We start from the raw sequence: 18212 nt of genomic DNA, 5'->3' as shown, positions 1-18212 counted from the left end.
CGTGAAGACCCTTGGGGCAGCTGACAGGCCAAACGGGAGCACCGTGAACTGCAGATGGGCGTCGGCCACAACGAACCTGAGGTACCGACGGTGTCGGGGAATTATGGCAATGTGGAAATAAGCGTCCTTTAAGTCGAGGGCGGTATACCAATCTCCTGGATCCAGGGAGGGAATGATCGAGGACAGGGAGACCATGCGGAACTTCAGCTTTCGTACAAACTTGTTCAGTTGCCGCAAGTCCAGGATGGGTCTCAGGCCCCCTTTCGCCTTCGGTATTAGGAAATACCGGAAGTAGAAGAAGTGAGCTGCAGCTCACGAAAGCTCATGCTAAAATAAATTTGTTAGTCTTTAAGGTGCCACAAGTACTCCTGTTCATATTTCACACTGTAATAACAATAATAAGTAAATAAAAAGATTTTGTAGTCCATTCAAAAGTGTGTGGCAGTCTGGATTTAGCCCATGGTCTGCCTATTGGCTACCCTGCTATAATGTTTGCTGAGCAGCGTGAAGCAATGGAAACTACAATCATGGTTGGGAACTCTTTCTGTTCAGACTATCACCAGGTTTAATTATTACTGTGATTCATGGTCTGTTACCATCCAATTTTTAAATTCTCAGCTATTTTTTACTTTACAAATGACATGCCTTGCTGTGACCAAGGTGTATCTATCCCATGCCAACAGCACTAGATCGTTTTGATATCAGAGGTAACTCAACCAGTCATCACCCTTACACTCTACTTCCAGTTTGGTTGCGACAATTTCATTGGTTTTATGAGGGAGACTTTACAGATGGTGCATTACTTGGCCCATCCGCCACAACTGTGAGACAGCACAGGCTTTTTGCAACTAATTATTATTATTTGTATTATCATAACACCTAGGAGCCCTGGACCAGGACCCCATTCTGCTAGGTGTTGTACAAATACAGACCAAAAAGACAGCCCCTGCCTCAAACAGATTACATAACATGAGACAACAGATGGATACAGAGTGACTAATAGGGGAATACAAGAAAACGAGACAATATTGACCAGCATGATAGGCAGTGGTCTAAGAACACCAGCTGCCTAGCCACTGTCAAGTATTTTGTAGTCTTCGGGGCAAAACAGAGTTTCACAGAGGGTTTTCAAGGAGGATACTAAGTTTGTTCTGCAGATATTTACAGGGAGCTCCTCTCAAGTGTGCGGGGCAGCATGGGAGAAAGCATGAAGGTGCTTGTTTGAAAACTTAACATGCAGGTGAGTGATGGATGCTGACATCATAGGTTGATCGCAGGCCAGAGAATATCACAGTAACCCCTGTATTGAGTCCAATAACTTGTATTTGACAGCAGTATATCTTCTAGAAAGACAGCCAGTCTTGATTTGAAGACTTCAAGATGGAGAATCTACCACTTCCTGCAGTAGTTTGTTTCAAGAGTTTATCAAACTCACTGAAAAAATTTGTGCAATATTTCTAACTTGAATTTGTCTAGTTTTAATTTCCAGCCATTGGTTCTTTTAACATCTTTCTCTGTTAAGTTAAATAGCTGTTTAGCACATGGTATTTTCTCCCCACTAAGATAAATTATTCACTGTAATGAAGTCACTTAATCTCCTTTTTGATAATCTAAACAAACTGAGCAATTTAAATCTCTCAAAGTATTTTTTCCAGCCCTTTAATCATTTTTATGTCCCTTCCCTGCACCAGTTTTGCCACATCCTTTTAAAAATGTGGACACCTGAACCACACATAGTATTCCAGTACTGGTGTCACCAGTGCCATATAAAAAGGTAAAATCACCTCCTTACTCATACTGACTACTCCCTGTTCATACCAAAAGATTGCATAACAGTCCTTTTTGCCACAGCACCACGATGGCAGCTCATTTTCAGTTTTCTGTCCATTATGACGTCTAAATCCTTTTCAAGCCACTAGTTTCTGTGCTAGTCCCCCATTCTGTAGGTACAACCTGCATTCACTGTTCCTACATATACAACTTTGCATTTGGTTATATTAAAATGCCATTTTGTTTGAAAGGGCCCTGCTTACCAAGTGATCCAGATCATTCTGTGCTACTGCCCTCTCCTCAGCATTATTAACCAGGCTGCCAATCTTTGCACAATCTACAAATTTTTAGAAGCAATGATTTTGTATTTACCTGCACAACATTGATAAAAACATTGAACAGCATCAGGCCTAGAACTGATTCCTAGGGAAACTCACTAGAAACACCCCCATTCTGATGATTTTCCAGTGACAACTGCTTTTTGAGATTTGTCAGTTAGCCAGTTCTTGATCCTATTAACATGTGTTTACTGATACTGTTTTGTTTTTTAATATTTTTTTCACTCAGCATGTTATGTTACTAAGTCGAACACCTTACAAAAGTCTATTACTTTTACCTTTGTCAACTAAATCTGTAATCTCTCTTAAAAAATCAGGTTTGTCAAACAAGACCTATTTTCCAAAATACCATAAGTTTGTTAAAGCAATAATTCATTGTCTCAAACACCTATTAAAAATAGTTTACATTAAAAAAAAATCCCTACCTTTACTGGAGAAATGTGAGAGTGGGAAACAAATCCATGTATATTTTCAATCTGTGATAGGTTCTTCTCTGATACATGAACCAACTCTGGAACAGTCACCTCATTGGTATGCTCTTGTGCAGGTGTATCTTCATCCTGACACCGATATTTCTGTAGAATATACAAAAATTTCCATTTTAAATATTTGCTCCATATGGATGTTTACATATAGTAAAGAATTCTTAGGAAAATTACTGGGGTACATGAGAGTAGGCGAGCTCTGGTGCCAATTCCACTATTCAGAGATCGAAGTACAATAAATTTAAAGGAATACCATCAACTTAAACATTATGTCTAAATATTTTATCTACTACTGTTACATGCAACCTCTAAAATTTCTATAACCAAAGATCACTTTGTTTTGTGTATTTGACAGCAATATGCATATAAGTAAGTTTCACTATCTCCCTGGCATAGTCAGTTTCCCCTTTATTTATGAAATCTTTCACACAGCAAAAAAGGATTGAAAAATATTTTTAATGTACGAAAATGATCATAACACAAAAATCAACAGGGGATTCAGAAATTGGGATAGTAAACTACTTTTAATTCTTTTTTTTTTAGAAGTCAGTAGATTTCAAATTCATAGTGTCCATTTAATGTTAAACATTTTTAGATTAAAAAATACTGGAAGGGTAACTATTCTAGCCTTCATTTTCTCGAAATACATTTTTCCATGAAGATTACGAACTTTAGACTTCCCAGCAGAGAAACAAATTCATACATACACTACAAAAAATATTCTAGGCCCTCAATAATACTGACAGACCAAAGCAAACATATTACCTTGTTACCATAATTCTTGTCCTCCCTTCCTCCCAGGTTTTAATCATTTATTTTAGATGATAAACTTTTCAGCTCATGAAATCTGTCTTTCAATTACCCACTTGCACCACAGACTTTTATGATACTAAATAATATTGCTAAATTGTAAACTGTATCTCCCAGACTTTTTCTAAGTCAGCAAGAAATAAGTATACTTTTGTTTTCAAATCTTTCAGGCAAATGAAGCACTAAGGAAAGCTGAACAAATAAATCCTATATAGTCACAGACTGGCACAGCACTGTGCAAGCTTCTTTAGTGCCCTATTGAAATATCTCAGCCCTGCCATGGAATGACTACAACTCAGTTGCCCACTTTAGCCTTGGCTTCTCTGTCAAAGCTCCTAATAAGGATGCCTTTTAGCCCTACGTGTAATAGTGGGTTTTAGAAAATGGAAAAACCACCAATTTATTTTCCCACAAAGCTGCTAAATGGTAACAACTTTCTCACTACTTACCTGGCCAAGATGCTAACCAGTAGCTTAAATATAAAAAAGTTATTTCCAGTTTCCTGGTCTCTAAATCCCCAAAAAGCCTACTTATCACCGTGCTTTTGAGTTTCTTTTGTCACAGAAAATTGTCATTTTCCTAATTTTCTAGTCTTGTTAATGCAATTTCTGCATAAAAAATCAGTATTGCCTTTTTTTACTTTGTAAAAGCAGCAAAGAGGCCTGTGGCACCTTATAGACTAACAGACGTTTTGGAACATGAGCTTTCGTGGGTGAATACCCACTTCGTCGGATGCATGTTTTTACTTTATTACAAAAGGTAATAATACTATTATATGCATTTTATTCTTTTCATCCAAAACTCTAAAATGTGGCAGCTTCTCTAGCCTCTTTCCAGAAACATTAAATATTACTCCCAAAGTCAATTTTTTACTTGTTTCCAGTCCATTTCCAAATCCAGCAGAGAGATCTCTTATATAAACCACTAGGGATTTTCCGTGATTTCAGACACCAGTGGCCAGCCACTGGTGCAGCCGCAACTATACAAACCTCTACTATAAGATAACTCTTCTACATAAATTTGTTAGCTTCTAAAGGTACCACAAGGACTCCTTGTTATTTCTTCTATATTAGGGATTTGCACTAGTGTGACTACGTCAGTGACTGATCACCAATGACTAGAATCCCCACAGCAGATATAGCTTGGGGGGGGGGGGGGGGAGAGAGAATCTAAGCATTTCCCCATCCTCTGTTTATCATTTAGCCAATTCTTTATGCCCTTTAAGCAGCCTATCCATTGATTTGCCAGATGATACCATATCTTGAATCAGCAACTAAGTACATTTGTCTAATACGACTTAGTCATGTGTCCATAGAAGCACTTCAAACAAATCATCATTTTCAGTTTGCCAAACTTAACACACTTACAACAGTATGTGTGTATCTGTTTTACCCGATTACAATGAAAGCTTAGTAAGGACTAATGTTTCTTCTGTCCATCATGTTAAACTAATGTGAAAAATTAAACTTTCTAAGTTCCTTATAAGCAAAAGAAGCATTAAACGTTGTATCTACTATAAATAAAGTCAATTTCCAATGAAAACATGACTAAACGCTTTTCAAATAAATTGTAAGTATACAAATAATAGACATTCTAGTTTCTTAAAAATCTACCATACTCGTATTAGGATTATATTTTTGAAAAGCCATTACACATGGTAATCCACTTGAAGCTAAAAACTTGAAGTACCTGAAAATAATATGCAGTCAGACAATTAAAAGTTATTTGAAAACACTGTTTCAGACTACCACAGAGAGAGGAAATAAAAACCTCACACCATAAGAAAATAAGAATGGCCATACTGGGTCAGATCAAAGGTCCATCAAGCCCAGTATCCTCTCTACCAACAAAGGTCAATGCCAGGTGCCCCAGAGGGAGTGAACCCACAGGCAATGATCAAGTGATCTCCCTCCTGCCATCCATCTCCACCCTCTGACAAACAGAGGTTAGGGACACCCTTCCTTACCCATCCTGGCTAATATCCATTAACAGACTTAACCTCCATGAATTTATCCAGTTCTTTTAAAAGCTGTTATATTCCTAGCCTTCACAACCTCCTCAGGTAAGGAGTTCCACAAGTTGACTGTGCGTTGTGTGAAGAACTTCCTTTTATGTGTTTTAAACCTGCTGCCCATTAATTGCATTTGGTGGCCCCTAGTTCTTATATTATGGGAACAAGTAAATAACTTTTCCTTATTTACTTTCTCCACATCACTCATGATTTTCTATACCTCTATCATATCCCCCATTAGTCTCCTCTTTTCCAAGCTGAAAAATCATAGCCTCTTTAATCTCTCCTCATATGAGACCCGTTCCAAACCCCTAATCATTTTAGTTGTCCTTCTCTGAACCTTTTCTAATGCCAGTATATCTTTTTATAATTGAGGAGACCACATCTCTACACAGTATTCAAGATGTGAGCGTACCGTGGATTTATAGAAGGGCAATAAGATACTCTCCGTCTTCTTTTCTATCCCCTTATTAATTATTCCTAACATCCTGTTTGCTTTTTTGACTGCCACTGCACACTGCGTGGACGTCTTCAGAAAACTATCCACGATGACCCCAAGATCTTTTTCCTGATTCATTGTAGCTAAATCAGCCCCCATCAAAGATTCATAATTCTAGGGCTGGAAGGGACCTCGAGAGGTCATCGAGTCCAGTCCCCTGCACTCTGCAGGACCAAATACTCTCTAGACCATCCCTGATAGACATTTATCTAACCTACTCTTAAATATCTCCACAGATGAAGATTCCACAACCTCCCTAGGCAGTTTATTCCAGGGTTTAACCACCCTGACAGTTAGGAACTTTTTCCTAATGTCCAACCTAAACCTCCCTTGCTGCAGTTTAAGCCCACTGCTACTTGTTCTATCCTTAGAGGCTAAGATGAACAAGTTTTCTCCCTCCTCCTTATGACACCCTTTTAGATATCTGAAAACTGCTATCGTGTCCCCTCTCAGTCTTCTCTTTTCCAAACTAAACAAACCCAGTTCTTTCAGCCTTCCTTCATAGGTCATGTTCTCTAGACCTTTAATCATTCTTGTTGCTCTTCTCTGTACCCTCTCCAATTTCTCCACATCTTTCTTGAAATGCGGTGCCCAGAACTGGACACAATATTCCAGTTGAGGCCTAACCAGCGCAGAGTAGAGCAGAAGAATGACTTCTTGAGTCTTGCTCACAACACACCTGTTAATGCATCCTAGAATCACATTTGCTTTTTTTCATATTGTATGTATAGTTGGGGTTATTTCTTCCAATTTCTTCTTTAAATTTATCCACATTAAATTTCATTTGCCATTTTGTTGCCCAATCACTTAGATTTGTGAGATCTTTTTGAAGTTCTTCACAGTCTGCTTTGGTCTTAACTATCTTAAGCAGTTTAGTATCTACAAACTTTGCCACCTCACTTTTTACCCCTTTCTCCAGATCATTTATGAATAAGTTGAATAGGATTGGTCCTAGGACTGACCCTTGGTGGACACTACTTGTTACCCCTCTCCATTCTGAGAATTTACCATTTATTCCTATCCTTTGTTCCCTGTCTTTTAAACAGTTCTCAATCCACGAAAGGATCTTCCCTTTTATCCCATGACAACTTAATTTATTTAAGAGCCTTTGGTGAGGGACCTTGTCAAAGGCTTTCTGGAAATCTAAGTACACTGTGTCCAATGGATCCCCTTGTCCACATGTTTGTTGACCCCTTCAAAGAACTCTAATAGATTAGTAAGACACGATTTCCCTTTACAGAAACCATGTTGACTTTTGCCCAACAATTTATGTTCTTCTATGTGTCTGACAATTTTATTCTTTACTATTGTTTCAAATAGTTTGCCCGGTACTGATGTTAGACTTACCAGTCTGTAATTGCTGGGATCACCTCTAGAGCCTTTTTTAAATATTGGCGTTACATTAGCTATCTTCCAGTCACTGGGTACAGAAGCCGATTTAAAGGCCAGGTTACAAACCATAGTTAATAGTTCTGCAACTTCACATTTGAGTTCTTTCAAAACTCTTGGGTGAATGCCATCTGGTCCCTGTGACTTGTTACTGTTAAGTTTATCAATTAATTCCAAAACCTCCCCTAATGACACCTCAATCTGAGATAGTCCCTCAGATTTGTCACCTAAAAAGAATGGCTCAGGTGTTGAAATCTCCCTCACATACTCAGCCATGAAGACCGAAGCAAAGAATTAATTTAATTTCTCCATAATGGCCTTATTGTCCTTGAGTGCTCCTTTGGCATCTCGATAGTCCAGGATTATAGGTACAGGTATATCCTATATGAAAACTAACTCCCTATCTCAGTGCATTAGAGATGTAAAATGTAGTTCCTAATTCAATACTAATGCGTTTTGAAACTCCTACTCACTTTCAGTATTTATTATTTTGTAAAAGTACTCTTAGGGATACAAATAAGTCCCATTTTTAAAATACTGCAAATCACAATTGAGGTCACTTATGTTACATTTATAGCACTTTTCATCCTGAAAGATCCCAAATCATTCCTTCTCTTGTGCACACATATAAACTAATCACTTGTTCTCCACTGCCATAAAGTCACCTCTAGAGTGGGAGAGCAGAAGTTCAACAGACAACTATTGTGTATGGACTTGACCAGAATCAACAACAATTATGTAACTTCTGATAAGAATGAATTTGAAGTATTGGTACAGGTGCAATAGGAGAGCCAACTCCAGTGAGCTTTAGAATCAAATGCAAACAATTATGCTCAAAACCACATATTCTGAGATGTCAACGTCGGACCACACAATGGTTTATTTTTTATTTTATATACAGGCCGTCAAGCGATTAAAAAGTTAATCACGATTAATCGTGCTGTTAAACCATGTATGTCACATAGCCACACTATCACTGGCAGATAACTTAGAAACTATCAAAAATGATGGTGATCTTGAAGATGGATACGCTGCACAATCTTGTATGTTGAGTATGGATTCTCCTAAACAAAATAAGTCAATGCAGTTATTTCATTATTATTACCATACTGCTGATTTAGTATTACTCATTCCATTCACTGACAGTACTAATTTAAAGGTGAAATTGTAAAAGCAAGTTCTGCCTATTTCAGCTATTTATTTTTTTATCACAACTGCATCTAAAATGATAGTACCATAGAGTAACAACTATATTTTTTGCTCAAACATGAGAATTCAAGAATAGCTCAGAAGGAAGACAGGCAGTCCTTAAGAAAGAAGTATGAAATAAAGTTTACCAACCTGAAGATCCTGCATGTTCAGACATGTTCCTTTCATCATCTTCAACGCAGCTTTCTCCTGAGAAGGAACACTTCTCATCATGTTGTTTCATTCAAGCAAGCAGGGCTTGCATTTCTTTGTTGCATCATTTGCATTTTGTACACATGCCTGTCTTACCCACAGGTAGAGGAACTTCATTAAAATATTCCCAAACTAGGTCTCTCTTACGATCTGCTGCCATTATAGGTTTTCCCTTCTAGTGAGAGAATGGTGTAGTAGATCTCAAATCAATGAAGGCTACACTCAGAAAGACCTCAAGACTTCTTGAATATGCTGCTCAAACAGTTTCACTTTCATTTCTACTCTCTGTCCCTCCCTTCTCACATTTATCTTCAGACTTCTTCTCCTTATCCAGATCTATTCCACTCTCAACAATCTTCTATTCATGAACTTTTTGAAACTTTGCACTTTTAGAGAGAGGTAAGGGATTGACTCTGTGTATACAAATTTGCAGAGGGACAATAGGGTTGAGGTCTGCTATTTCGCACTTCTATATATTATTTATTTATTTAAAAACATTTTTGCTATTAACAAAAATGTTATCCCTGGAGACATAAATCCACAGTTTGAGAACTGCAAAACTAAGCATCTCTGATGATATCTTCTAGACCAGGGGTCTCAAACTCAAATGCCCACAAGGGCCACATGAGGTCTAGTGCATTGGCTCAAGGGCCGCATCACTGACACCCTCACCCTCACTGCCCCCGGCCCCGCCTCCACTCCACCCTTTCCATGAGGCCCCGCCCCTGCCCTGCCTCTTCCCACTCCTTCCCTGCCCCTTTCCACCCCCTTCCCCAAAGTCCCCACCCAAATGCTGCCCCTTCCCTGTCACCAGGGGGTGTAGGGGGGGTGCAGGTGTGGCAGGGGCTCAGGGCAGGGAGTTGAGGTGCAGGAGGTGTGCAGGGTGCAGAAGGGGGTTCAGGACAGGGAGTTGGTGTATGGGGTGCAAGAAGGGTGAGGGATGCGGCAGGGGGTTGGGGTGCAGGGTGCAACAGGTGGCTCAGGACAGGGAGTGCAGGAGGAGTGTGGGGTGCAGCAGGGGGCTCAGGGCAGGGAGTTGGGTGCAGGAGGGGTGTGGGGTGCGGCAGGGGGCTCAGGGAACAGAGTTGGGGTGCAGGAGGGGTGTGGGGTGCAAGCTCTGGCCCGGCGCTGCTTACCTAGAGCGGCTCCAGGGTGGCAGCGACACGCATCGGGGCCAGGGCAGGCTCCTGGCCCCGCGCCGCTCCGCTCCAGGAAGCAGCCGGAACCATGGTCCCTGTGGGAGTGGGGGTGGGCACAGGGCTCCGCTGCTGCTCCTCCAGGTACCTCCCACGAAGCTCCCATTGGCCGTGGTTCCCTGTTCCCAGTCAACGGGAGCTGCGGGGGTGGGGTTACCCTGAAGCAAGGCAATGCAGGAGCCCTCTGCCTTCTCTCCCCTCCCCTCCGGCCCAAAGGGACGTGCTGCCAGCCACTTAAGGGAGCGGTGTGGGGCTCATGGCGCCACGGGGGGCAATCACTGTAGTTTGCCCACCCCTGGCCTGGAGGTAGGCAGAGGGGTGGCGGGAGCTTGGCGGGCCGCACAGAAGAGCCCTGCGGGCCGCGTGTTTGAGACCCCTGTTCTAGATTGAGCCCCACTGGGTAGACAGAAAGATTAACCCAAATAATCTATACAGAAGCTCCTGGGACCCCATAAAATTGGGTCCCTAATCCATGAACTATTGGAACTCATTTACAAAACTTTTCTTAAACATTAAATGAATATATTGTCTCATACTATAGAATTAGAATTTATAATCCCTATTCCATGATGAGATATCTTTGAGCTATAATGTATCTTAATTAAAATTATCTTTAAATAGGTTTTTCCTCAAAAAATATTTTATAAAAAAATCAGATTTAAATTTTAAAAATCCGATTTTTTAAGTCATTGATTTTTATTCACCCTGGAAATAATATTGGAAAGAAGCAGACCCTGAGGTCAGAGATCAACAGACGCAAACTGATGTACTTTGGGCACATTAGCTGTAAAGATGGAAATAATCTTGAAAAAGTTATGGAAGGAATGGTGGAGGATCATCATAGTGAGGGATGACCAGATGACCAGCGAGGAGATGGTTGTATGGCTTGTAGTAGACCACTGGAAGGTCACCTTCTGCGTGCTTGAAGTTGGCAAGGGATTGTGAAGGCTTCTGAAAATTCTACTATGATCTCAATGATATTCAGACATGAATACACAGCTGTACTTAGTACACAACACCACGCAACAATAAAGAGGGAATTTTGGCCAATGACACCAGGCTCACTTTATCCTCACAAGCACAGCTATGAGATGGTTAATATCTACCCAAAGCAGATGGGTCAAGTTTGGTTTAATTCTGAAAAGCAATTCTAAAACAATCATTATTGTCAAGTTTAGGGAGCAACTGACAGAGAGAAACACAAAGAAATTATTTTGGGGAAATTTTATGGCTTGTGTTATATAAGAGGTCAGGCCAGATTATCGCAATGGTTCCATCAGGTCTCAGAATCTATGAGGAATGGCACACACCATGTGTATATGTTGACTTCATCATTCACAGGCCATGCCCATAGATACTGGCCCAGCAGGTATGCAGGCAGGAGTTGAGACCCTCTGCAGCTGGAACGGAGACCTCAGCAGACAAAACCAACACCATCTGTCCCACTCACCTTCCCTCCCAAAAAAACATATTGGAGGCAAAAGCCCCATAAGTCAGAGCAGAAGGAGAAGGGTGAGGCTGCTGCCCCAATCCAACCCTCTTACAGCTCTCCTGGGTTGAAGACAACTCTCAGTCACACGGAGCCACCCATCACATCCATCTGTCCAAGAGGAGTTCTGCCGCAGCCCAAAGAAGCTACTGCCTCCTCCATTCACACCAAGCTGCTCCCACCTGGTCTGAAAGCTGAGCTGTCCCAGGTATATGCTTCTGAACTTTCACTGTTTATAAGACTCAGTCAGGGAGGGGACAGGACAGAACAGAACAAATTACATGGAAACAGTGATTGTGGGAAGGGAACAAAAGGTAGGTAGCCAAAAGAGACAGTGACCTAGTGAGGGGCACACAAACTCAGAAAACATTCAGGGTTTATAGTTAATCATGATAATTCTCAATTATGGCATGATGTGCAAGAGACCCAGGTGTTCCATATTTTGGGCATCTACCATACACTTTGTGCTTGTCTGTGTCCATATACTGACAGGTTTGAAGGTTGACAGGTATTTCATAGTCAAGTTAATTCCTTTCCTTCTGATGCATCATATAATAAAAGGTTCTGCAAACTGGATTAGGCCTTCAATGACACCCGTGTCAATCCACTGAACACTAAAGGACAATTTTTTTCTCGTGTAAATTGGTGCAGCTCATTTGACTTGAATGGACTTGTATCAATTTAAACTAGCAGAGAATTTTGCTCAAATTCAATCTCCGATGTCACTGACGCCATCATTTGGCCCACAGAACCTTTACTGTTGGTAGTGATGATGTATGAGAAGAAAAGAACTCATCTTGACTCCCAAATCCCAAATTGAGTTCACAGGGCTGGCAGTTAGATTTTTGTTAAGTTTATAAACTGAATACATTTGATAGTAAATCAGTAAGGCAAACACAAAAAGGTAGTATGAGGTTTCCAGAATACCTGCTCAAAGTATAACTAATATTCTAAAGTTCCTGTACAGGATACATGCACAATAAATTTAATGGCATTCAACTTATCTATTCGGTTTCTTCAACAGCAAAGATCTAGGTCACACCCATCAGAATTCACACCTTCCAGAGAGTATTTCAAACCTGATACATACATCACTAAGCCCCTCCCCTCCAGGGATGAAGAATTTTTTTTCAATGACTTATTTTAATGCAGGGGTTCTCAAACTGGGGGTCGGGACCCCTCAGGGGATCACAAGGCTATTATATGGGGGGTCGCGAGATGTCAGCCTCCACTCCAAACCCTGCTTTGCTTCCAACAAATGGTGTTAAATAATTAAAAACGTGCTTTTAATTTTTAAGAGGAGATCACACTCAGAGGCTTGCTATATGAAAGGGGTCACCAGTACAAAAGTTTGAGAACCACTGTTTTAATGGGGAACCACATTAAAACAAAGGACAACAACAATCTGCACAGATAGCCAAAAACAACTGAAGTGGTTAAAACAAATACCCTTAAATTTCAACTTCAACATAACCAATTCAACAAAGAATTCAGCTTCTTGACAGACCTACAGAGACAACACTCCAGATGGTTCATCAAGCAGAAAGTGAATTAATCGAAATAACATGTCTCCAGCTACCAGCTGGTCCACTGACAACACAAAAAAACTGTGATAATTAAAAGGCTCTCAAGAATGGAAAGAATGTTACATATGATGTAATCAATATTAAAAGTATACAGTACCCAACAACACACTAATACATTTTCACTACATAAATGTTGTGGCATCTCAGTATTAGTTCAAGAATAGCAGTACATCTTCTGTACAAATATAAATATCAGGACAACAAAATCTCAAAATTAGGACCAGAGTTTTAAAAAGATGGCCTTGAGGTTTTTCCATTTAACACATTTGCAGCTAATGTTTTCACTCTTGCACTCAACATTATGATTTCCATGTTATCAAATATTTCAAAAGAAAAAATGGTAAACAAAAAAATAAATCAGGCAACCAAGAACACATACACTGTAAAATTTTAGACAAAATACTAATACTTGTATATGCCCCCTAAATCCCAAATCTCTGGGCTGGTTCATCCCTGGTCCAATGTGCCATTCTAGCAATTGGGGATTGCCAGAACACAATGAGCCCTTTTTCCATGATTTCAACACCCCACCCCACCGAGGGACCTGAGAGGGGATGCACCATAAAACCATATATGACAGCTCTACAACACCTGAGAATTTTACTCACACCAGGAAAATCCCCAAACAGCCTGTTTCACTGTCATTTCAGCTACTTTGCACCACAGAGACACAGAAACCAAATGAGTAGAGGGGCAAAGAGCTGAACTAAAATTCCTAAAAATACCTCTACCCTTAGTTTACATTGTGTAAATATATATATATATATTATATAGTACAGAGGGGGTCTATTTTCACAAAGATCAGATTAACTGGCAAGTAGTGAAGGTTACATACCCTACTTTTATATTTCAAAATATGACATGCTTTGGGTATGACGGTAACAGACACAAAGTGACTGAACACGAGGTTTATCACAGATTAGTTAGTGCATTACTGGTTATGCCCTGTTTATAGTTCCTCTAGTACAGATCCTAAAAAGCAGCAAAAAAGTGACAAAAACATGTCCCAAAAGTAGCACTAATTCTTAAACACTGTCTTTCAGTACAAAGACTGGGCAACAAAATGGTTGATGAAATTCAATGTTGATAAATGCAAAGTAATGCACACTAGAAAACATAAACCCAACTATACATATAAAATGATGGGCTCTAAATTAGCTGTTACCACACAAGAAAGATTTTGGAGTCATTGTGGATAGTTCTCTGAAAACATCCACTCAATGTGCAGCGGCAGTCAAAAAAGCAAACAGAATGTTGGGAATCATTAAGAAAGTGATAGATATTAAGACAGAAAATATCATATTGCCTCTATATAAATCAGGGCTTTGGAGCTGTTGCTCCTGCTCCACTCCAGCTCCAGGCAAAAACCTGTAGCTACACTGCTCCGGAGCTGCGCCGTGCTCCAGCTCTGGGCTCTGCTCCAAAGCCCTGCAAAAAAGAAATAGATCAATTCATGGAGGATAGGCCCATCCATGGCTATTAGCCAGGATAGTCACGGAATCGTGTAACTAGCCTCTGTTTGCCAGAAGCTGGGAATGGGCGACAAGGGATGGATCACTTGACGGTTCCTTGTTGTGTTAATTTCCTCTGGGACAGCTGGCACTGGCCACTGTCGGAAGATAGGATACTGGGCTAGATGGAGCTTTGGTCTGACCCAGTATGACCATTTGTAAGCCTAAGCAGTTGGTCTATACAATTGTGAGTTCATCTGGGGCTGTGGAACAGTGGAAGAACAAATCTTCCCTACCAGCCCAAAGAACAGCAATAGCATCAGTCTCAAAACCATACATGGAGAGAAAAGAATGGCCAGTCCTACCCTTCTCCAAATAAAGGGCATGCCAAAATCCCCAGTGTGTGAACTACTGTAATGAAGAAGGTCATAAAACTTTGATTTTTTTCCCCTAATCCACACAGTGAATGCCACTGTGGTTCCAAGAGAGATAGGGCCCTCTGCATCTATTGAGGAGGGACGCAGGATTTGTTCCTGTGTGTGGAATAAGTTTAATTATTTCAAATAAATGCTTGGTTATCCTTTGCTGAAGTTTTCTCTATTAGGTCATAGGATCACGCTATTTTACAGTATTCCAGCAAATCAGACTAAGCTTGACATTAAAAAAGTGTAAAATATACTTTATGCAATACTTGTTCTGGACGACGGAAAAACTAAACAGAAAGTCATTCAAACAGTAACTACCCCAAACTCACAAACCTACAAGAGATTCTCTCTCTCTGACATCCCAACCCCGCAAACAAAATACTTCAATGAAAGAACAAAAAAAGAAAAACATCTGAGAAATGAAAATAAAAGAGTATTCTGCTTTAGAAGAAACAGGTTTTCTCTGTCAGTTGACTAATTCCCTAGCACACTGTGCAGAGATGTTTCATAAAAATTATTTTTCAATTCTGATTTGTGTCCCCCTTGGCTGTTGAGCTTTTATTTTTTTTTAAATGTTCTGTGTTATAAACAAATATACTAACTAAAAAAAACAAACCCTGAAATTAAACAAATTAGTTTAAACCTAGGTTTTTAGAGATACATCTTGGTGAAGCTACAATGAACTGAACTGATACATAGTAGCTTTAGGAAAAACAATATAGTAAATTATATTCTTTATCATAACTAGAGCAAGTAGATTTTTGAAGAGTGAACCCTCCCACGCAGTTTTTAATTCTCCCATCTATATTTGTAACCTTACTGCAGTGATTTCAAAATGTGTCCTAAAGACTATCGTAATTAGATTTCGACTGTTTCTCATCCTTCTACTATTCTTTACATAATTTCCTCTAGTTCTTACTATAGTATCAATTAGCAGTCTAAATTAATTCAGTTACCTTCTAGAAAATCAAGGGAAACGGTCAAAACATAAGAGTACACCTCTACCCCGATATAACGCGGTCCTCAGGAGACAAAAAATCTCACCGCGTTATAGGTGAGACCGTGTTATATCAAACTTGCTTTGCTGCCCCCCGTTCCTTGTTCCCAGACTGCCCCCTCCAGAGACCCGTCCCTAATCACCCCCAGGACCCCACCCCCTACTCCCTGTCCCCTGACTGCTCCGACCCCTATCCACTCACCTCCAGCGAGAAGCGGAGCGACGTGGCCCCAGCCCGCTCCGCTTTCCTTTCCCCGGCCCCAACCATGTTGCGGAGGAGGGGGGCGGGGGGGGGGTTGGGGAAAGGTCCCGCACTCACCTGCAGCGGGAAGTGGAGTGCCGCAGCTGAGAGCTGGCGGAGTGAAGCGGGCTGGGGCCAGGCTGCTCCACTTCCTACCACCAGTGAGAGCAGGGAGGTTGGGGAAAGGACTCCCTCCATACTCACCTGCAGTGCTCTGCTTCCCGCTGCGGCTGGGAGCTGACAGAGTGGAGCAGGATGGGGCTAGGCTGCTCCGCTTCCACCACTGCCGGTGAGTGCGGGGGGATCCCCTCCCTCAAGCTCCTCCCCTGAGTGACACAGCTGGGGCCGTGGCGAGGGAAGCGGAGCGGGCTGCACCCAGCCCCCCACTAATCCCCCGGGCCACTCTGGGACTACGGGCCGCCCAAAATTGCCCCCCCCAGCTCCTGCCTCCTAGACGGGGGGAGGGGGGAGCCCCTGACCGCCCCCAAAACCCTCAGCCCCTTATACAACCCCTCGACAAGGCCCGGCCCGGCACCCTTAACACGGTGCTCAGAGCAGCGTGTCAGAGCTTTACCGCGTTGTATGCGAACCTGTGTTATATCTGTGTAGAGGTGTATATTGCCAGTACAAACAGAATTAAACAATCTATGACTGAATATGTTGCTTACAATAACAATATAAATTCCATTAATATAAAACTCTCTCATTTTTTGGCTACAGATGAAATATTTAAGAAAAGTAACCTTTTATACCATGCATTAAACTGTTTAAAGTATAAATTACTCAATTTTCAGAATATCTTTCCTTAAGAGAGTTTCATGTGCAAAATATGTCTCGGTTAATATTAATAGAACCATTTGGTAGTGGGTCATGAAGACAGTGGGAAGGCCCAAACGTGCAGTCTAAGAAATATCCACAGCAAACGCAGCAGCTACCAAGACCCAAAAGATGGACGAAACATGCCTTAAACTTGAAAAGAGAGTCAGGAGACTTACAGTTTCTAAGCCAGATTGAAATATGCTTTAAACCAGCAAAGCAATGCTTGGAAACCCAAACAAATACATTCTTTCATCTACAAAACAGATTTATGTCTGAGGTAAAACAGGATAGTCTGCCTGACAACACAGCATGCAAAGCTTTGAAAGCACACCTCTCCAGGTAACACTGCATCTATCTAGCCTGTTCATCCAAGAATTTAAGAACATGGGTCAGAAAACGGCTTAATTTTAAAACCTAAGTTTACTTGCACCCAGAATTCTTCCAATGTCTGTAATTTTTGTCAGGGGTTTTTTGTCTATGCGAGGATAAAACTTGACATAAAAAGTATTCAATTGCCATTTCCTGGAAATTATCTCTCTACAACTCAACCAACCCAAATGTTTTGAGGAATAGGGCAAGAGTTTGCACCCAAAGATCTGGACTCTACCTTTATGAAGCGTTGATACAACACCTACTTTCTATGTATTGTCACCATCCTCGGAATCAGAAAATGTTCCCAACTTTGGAGTACTAAGTATATAGCCTAGTTTGAGTTCCCTGCTACTAATACTGGCCTCTCCTTACATCTGCAAGGAATAAATCCCAAACCTCTAAGCTGGCATCTACAAGAGAACATTTTACTGACCTGCAGACCAACAAAGCCATGCATACTTAGGGTATATTTCACTATAGTGAAATTAACAAAATCCTTGGTGGTAAGATCATCAATTATTTATGACACTTTATGAAACAAGAGAAGGTACTTCCCCTTGAAGAGCTTACAATACCACACAAAATAAATATATACAACAGTTCAAAGGCAAGCACATAAAACTGATATGGAGCTCAACATAAGATTTCACCTCAATAGGTTTGGAGAAGTAGAGAGAAAACTGTAGCACAGGAAGGGCAAGCCTGACCCAAGTAGTGGAGATGGCATGAAAAGCAGCACAAATATATTTGAAGTTGTATGCCCTTACACAAAGGTTGAATTTGGCCCAAAAAGAGACGGGTGGGGAAAGGATATGAAGAAGTGTATGGAGTAAATGTGAGTATAGAAAAGCACTATGCAGAACCTTGAAGAAATAGAGAAATAACTGAATGTAACAGGTAAGAGAGGAAAAGAGCAAGAAATTAAAGAAGCCT

General features: G+C 40.8%; 1 protein-coding gene across 14 annotated transcripts in view; it reads right to left on the bottom strand.

Moving 5' to 3' along the window:
- Nucleotides 1-18212, bottom strand: part of DLG1 (discs large MAGUK scaffold protein 1) — a 740792-nt gene that overhangs the window by 627073 nt on the left and 95507 nt on the right. For all 14 annotated transcript variants that reach the window (XM_045030010.1, XM_045030012.1, XM_045030020.1 and 11 more), the window contains exon 4: nt 2534-2683. In XM_045030010.1, the coding sequence (XP_044885945.1) occupies nt 2534-2683 (150 nt within the window). The remainder of the gene's footprint in view (nt 1-2533; nt 2684-18212) is intronic.

This window comes from Mauremys mutica, chromosome 9 (genome assembly GCF_020497125.1).
Source record: "Mauremys mutica isolate MM-2020 ecotype Southern chromosome 9, ASM2049712v1, whole genome shotgun sequence".
NCBI classification, from domain to species: Eukaryota; Metazoa; Chordata; order Testudines; family Geoemydidae; genus Mauremys; species Mauremys mutica.
This window is presented reverse-complemented; position numbering and strand designations above follow the sequence as displayed.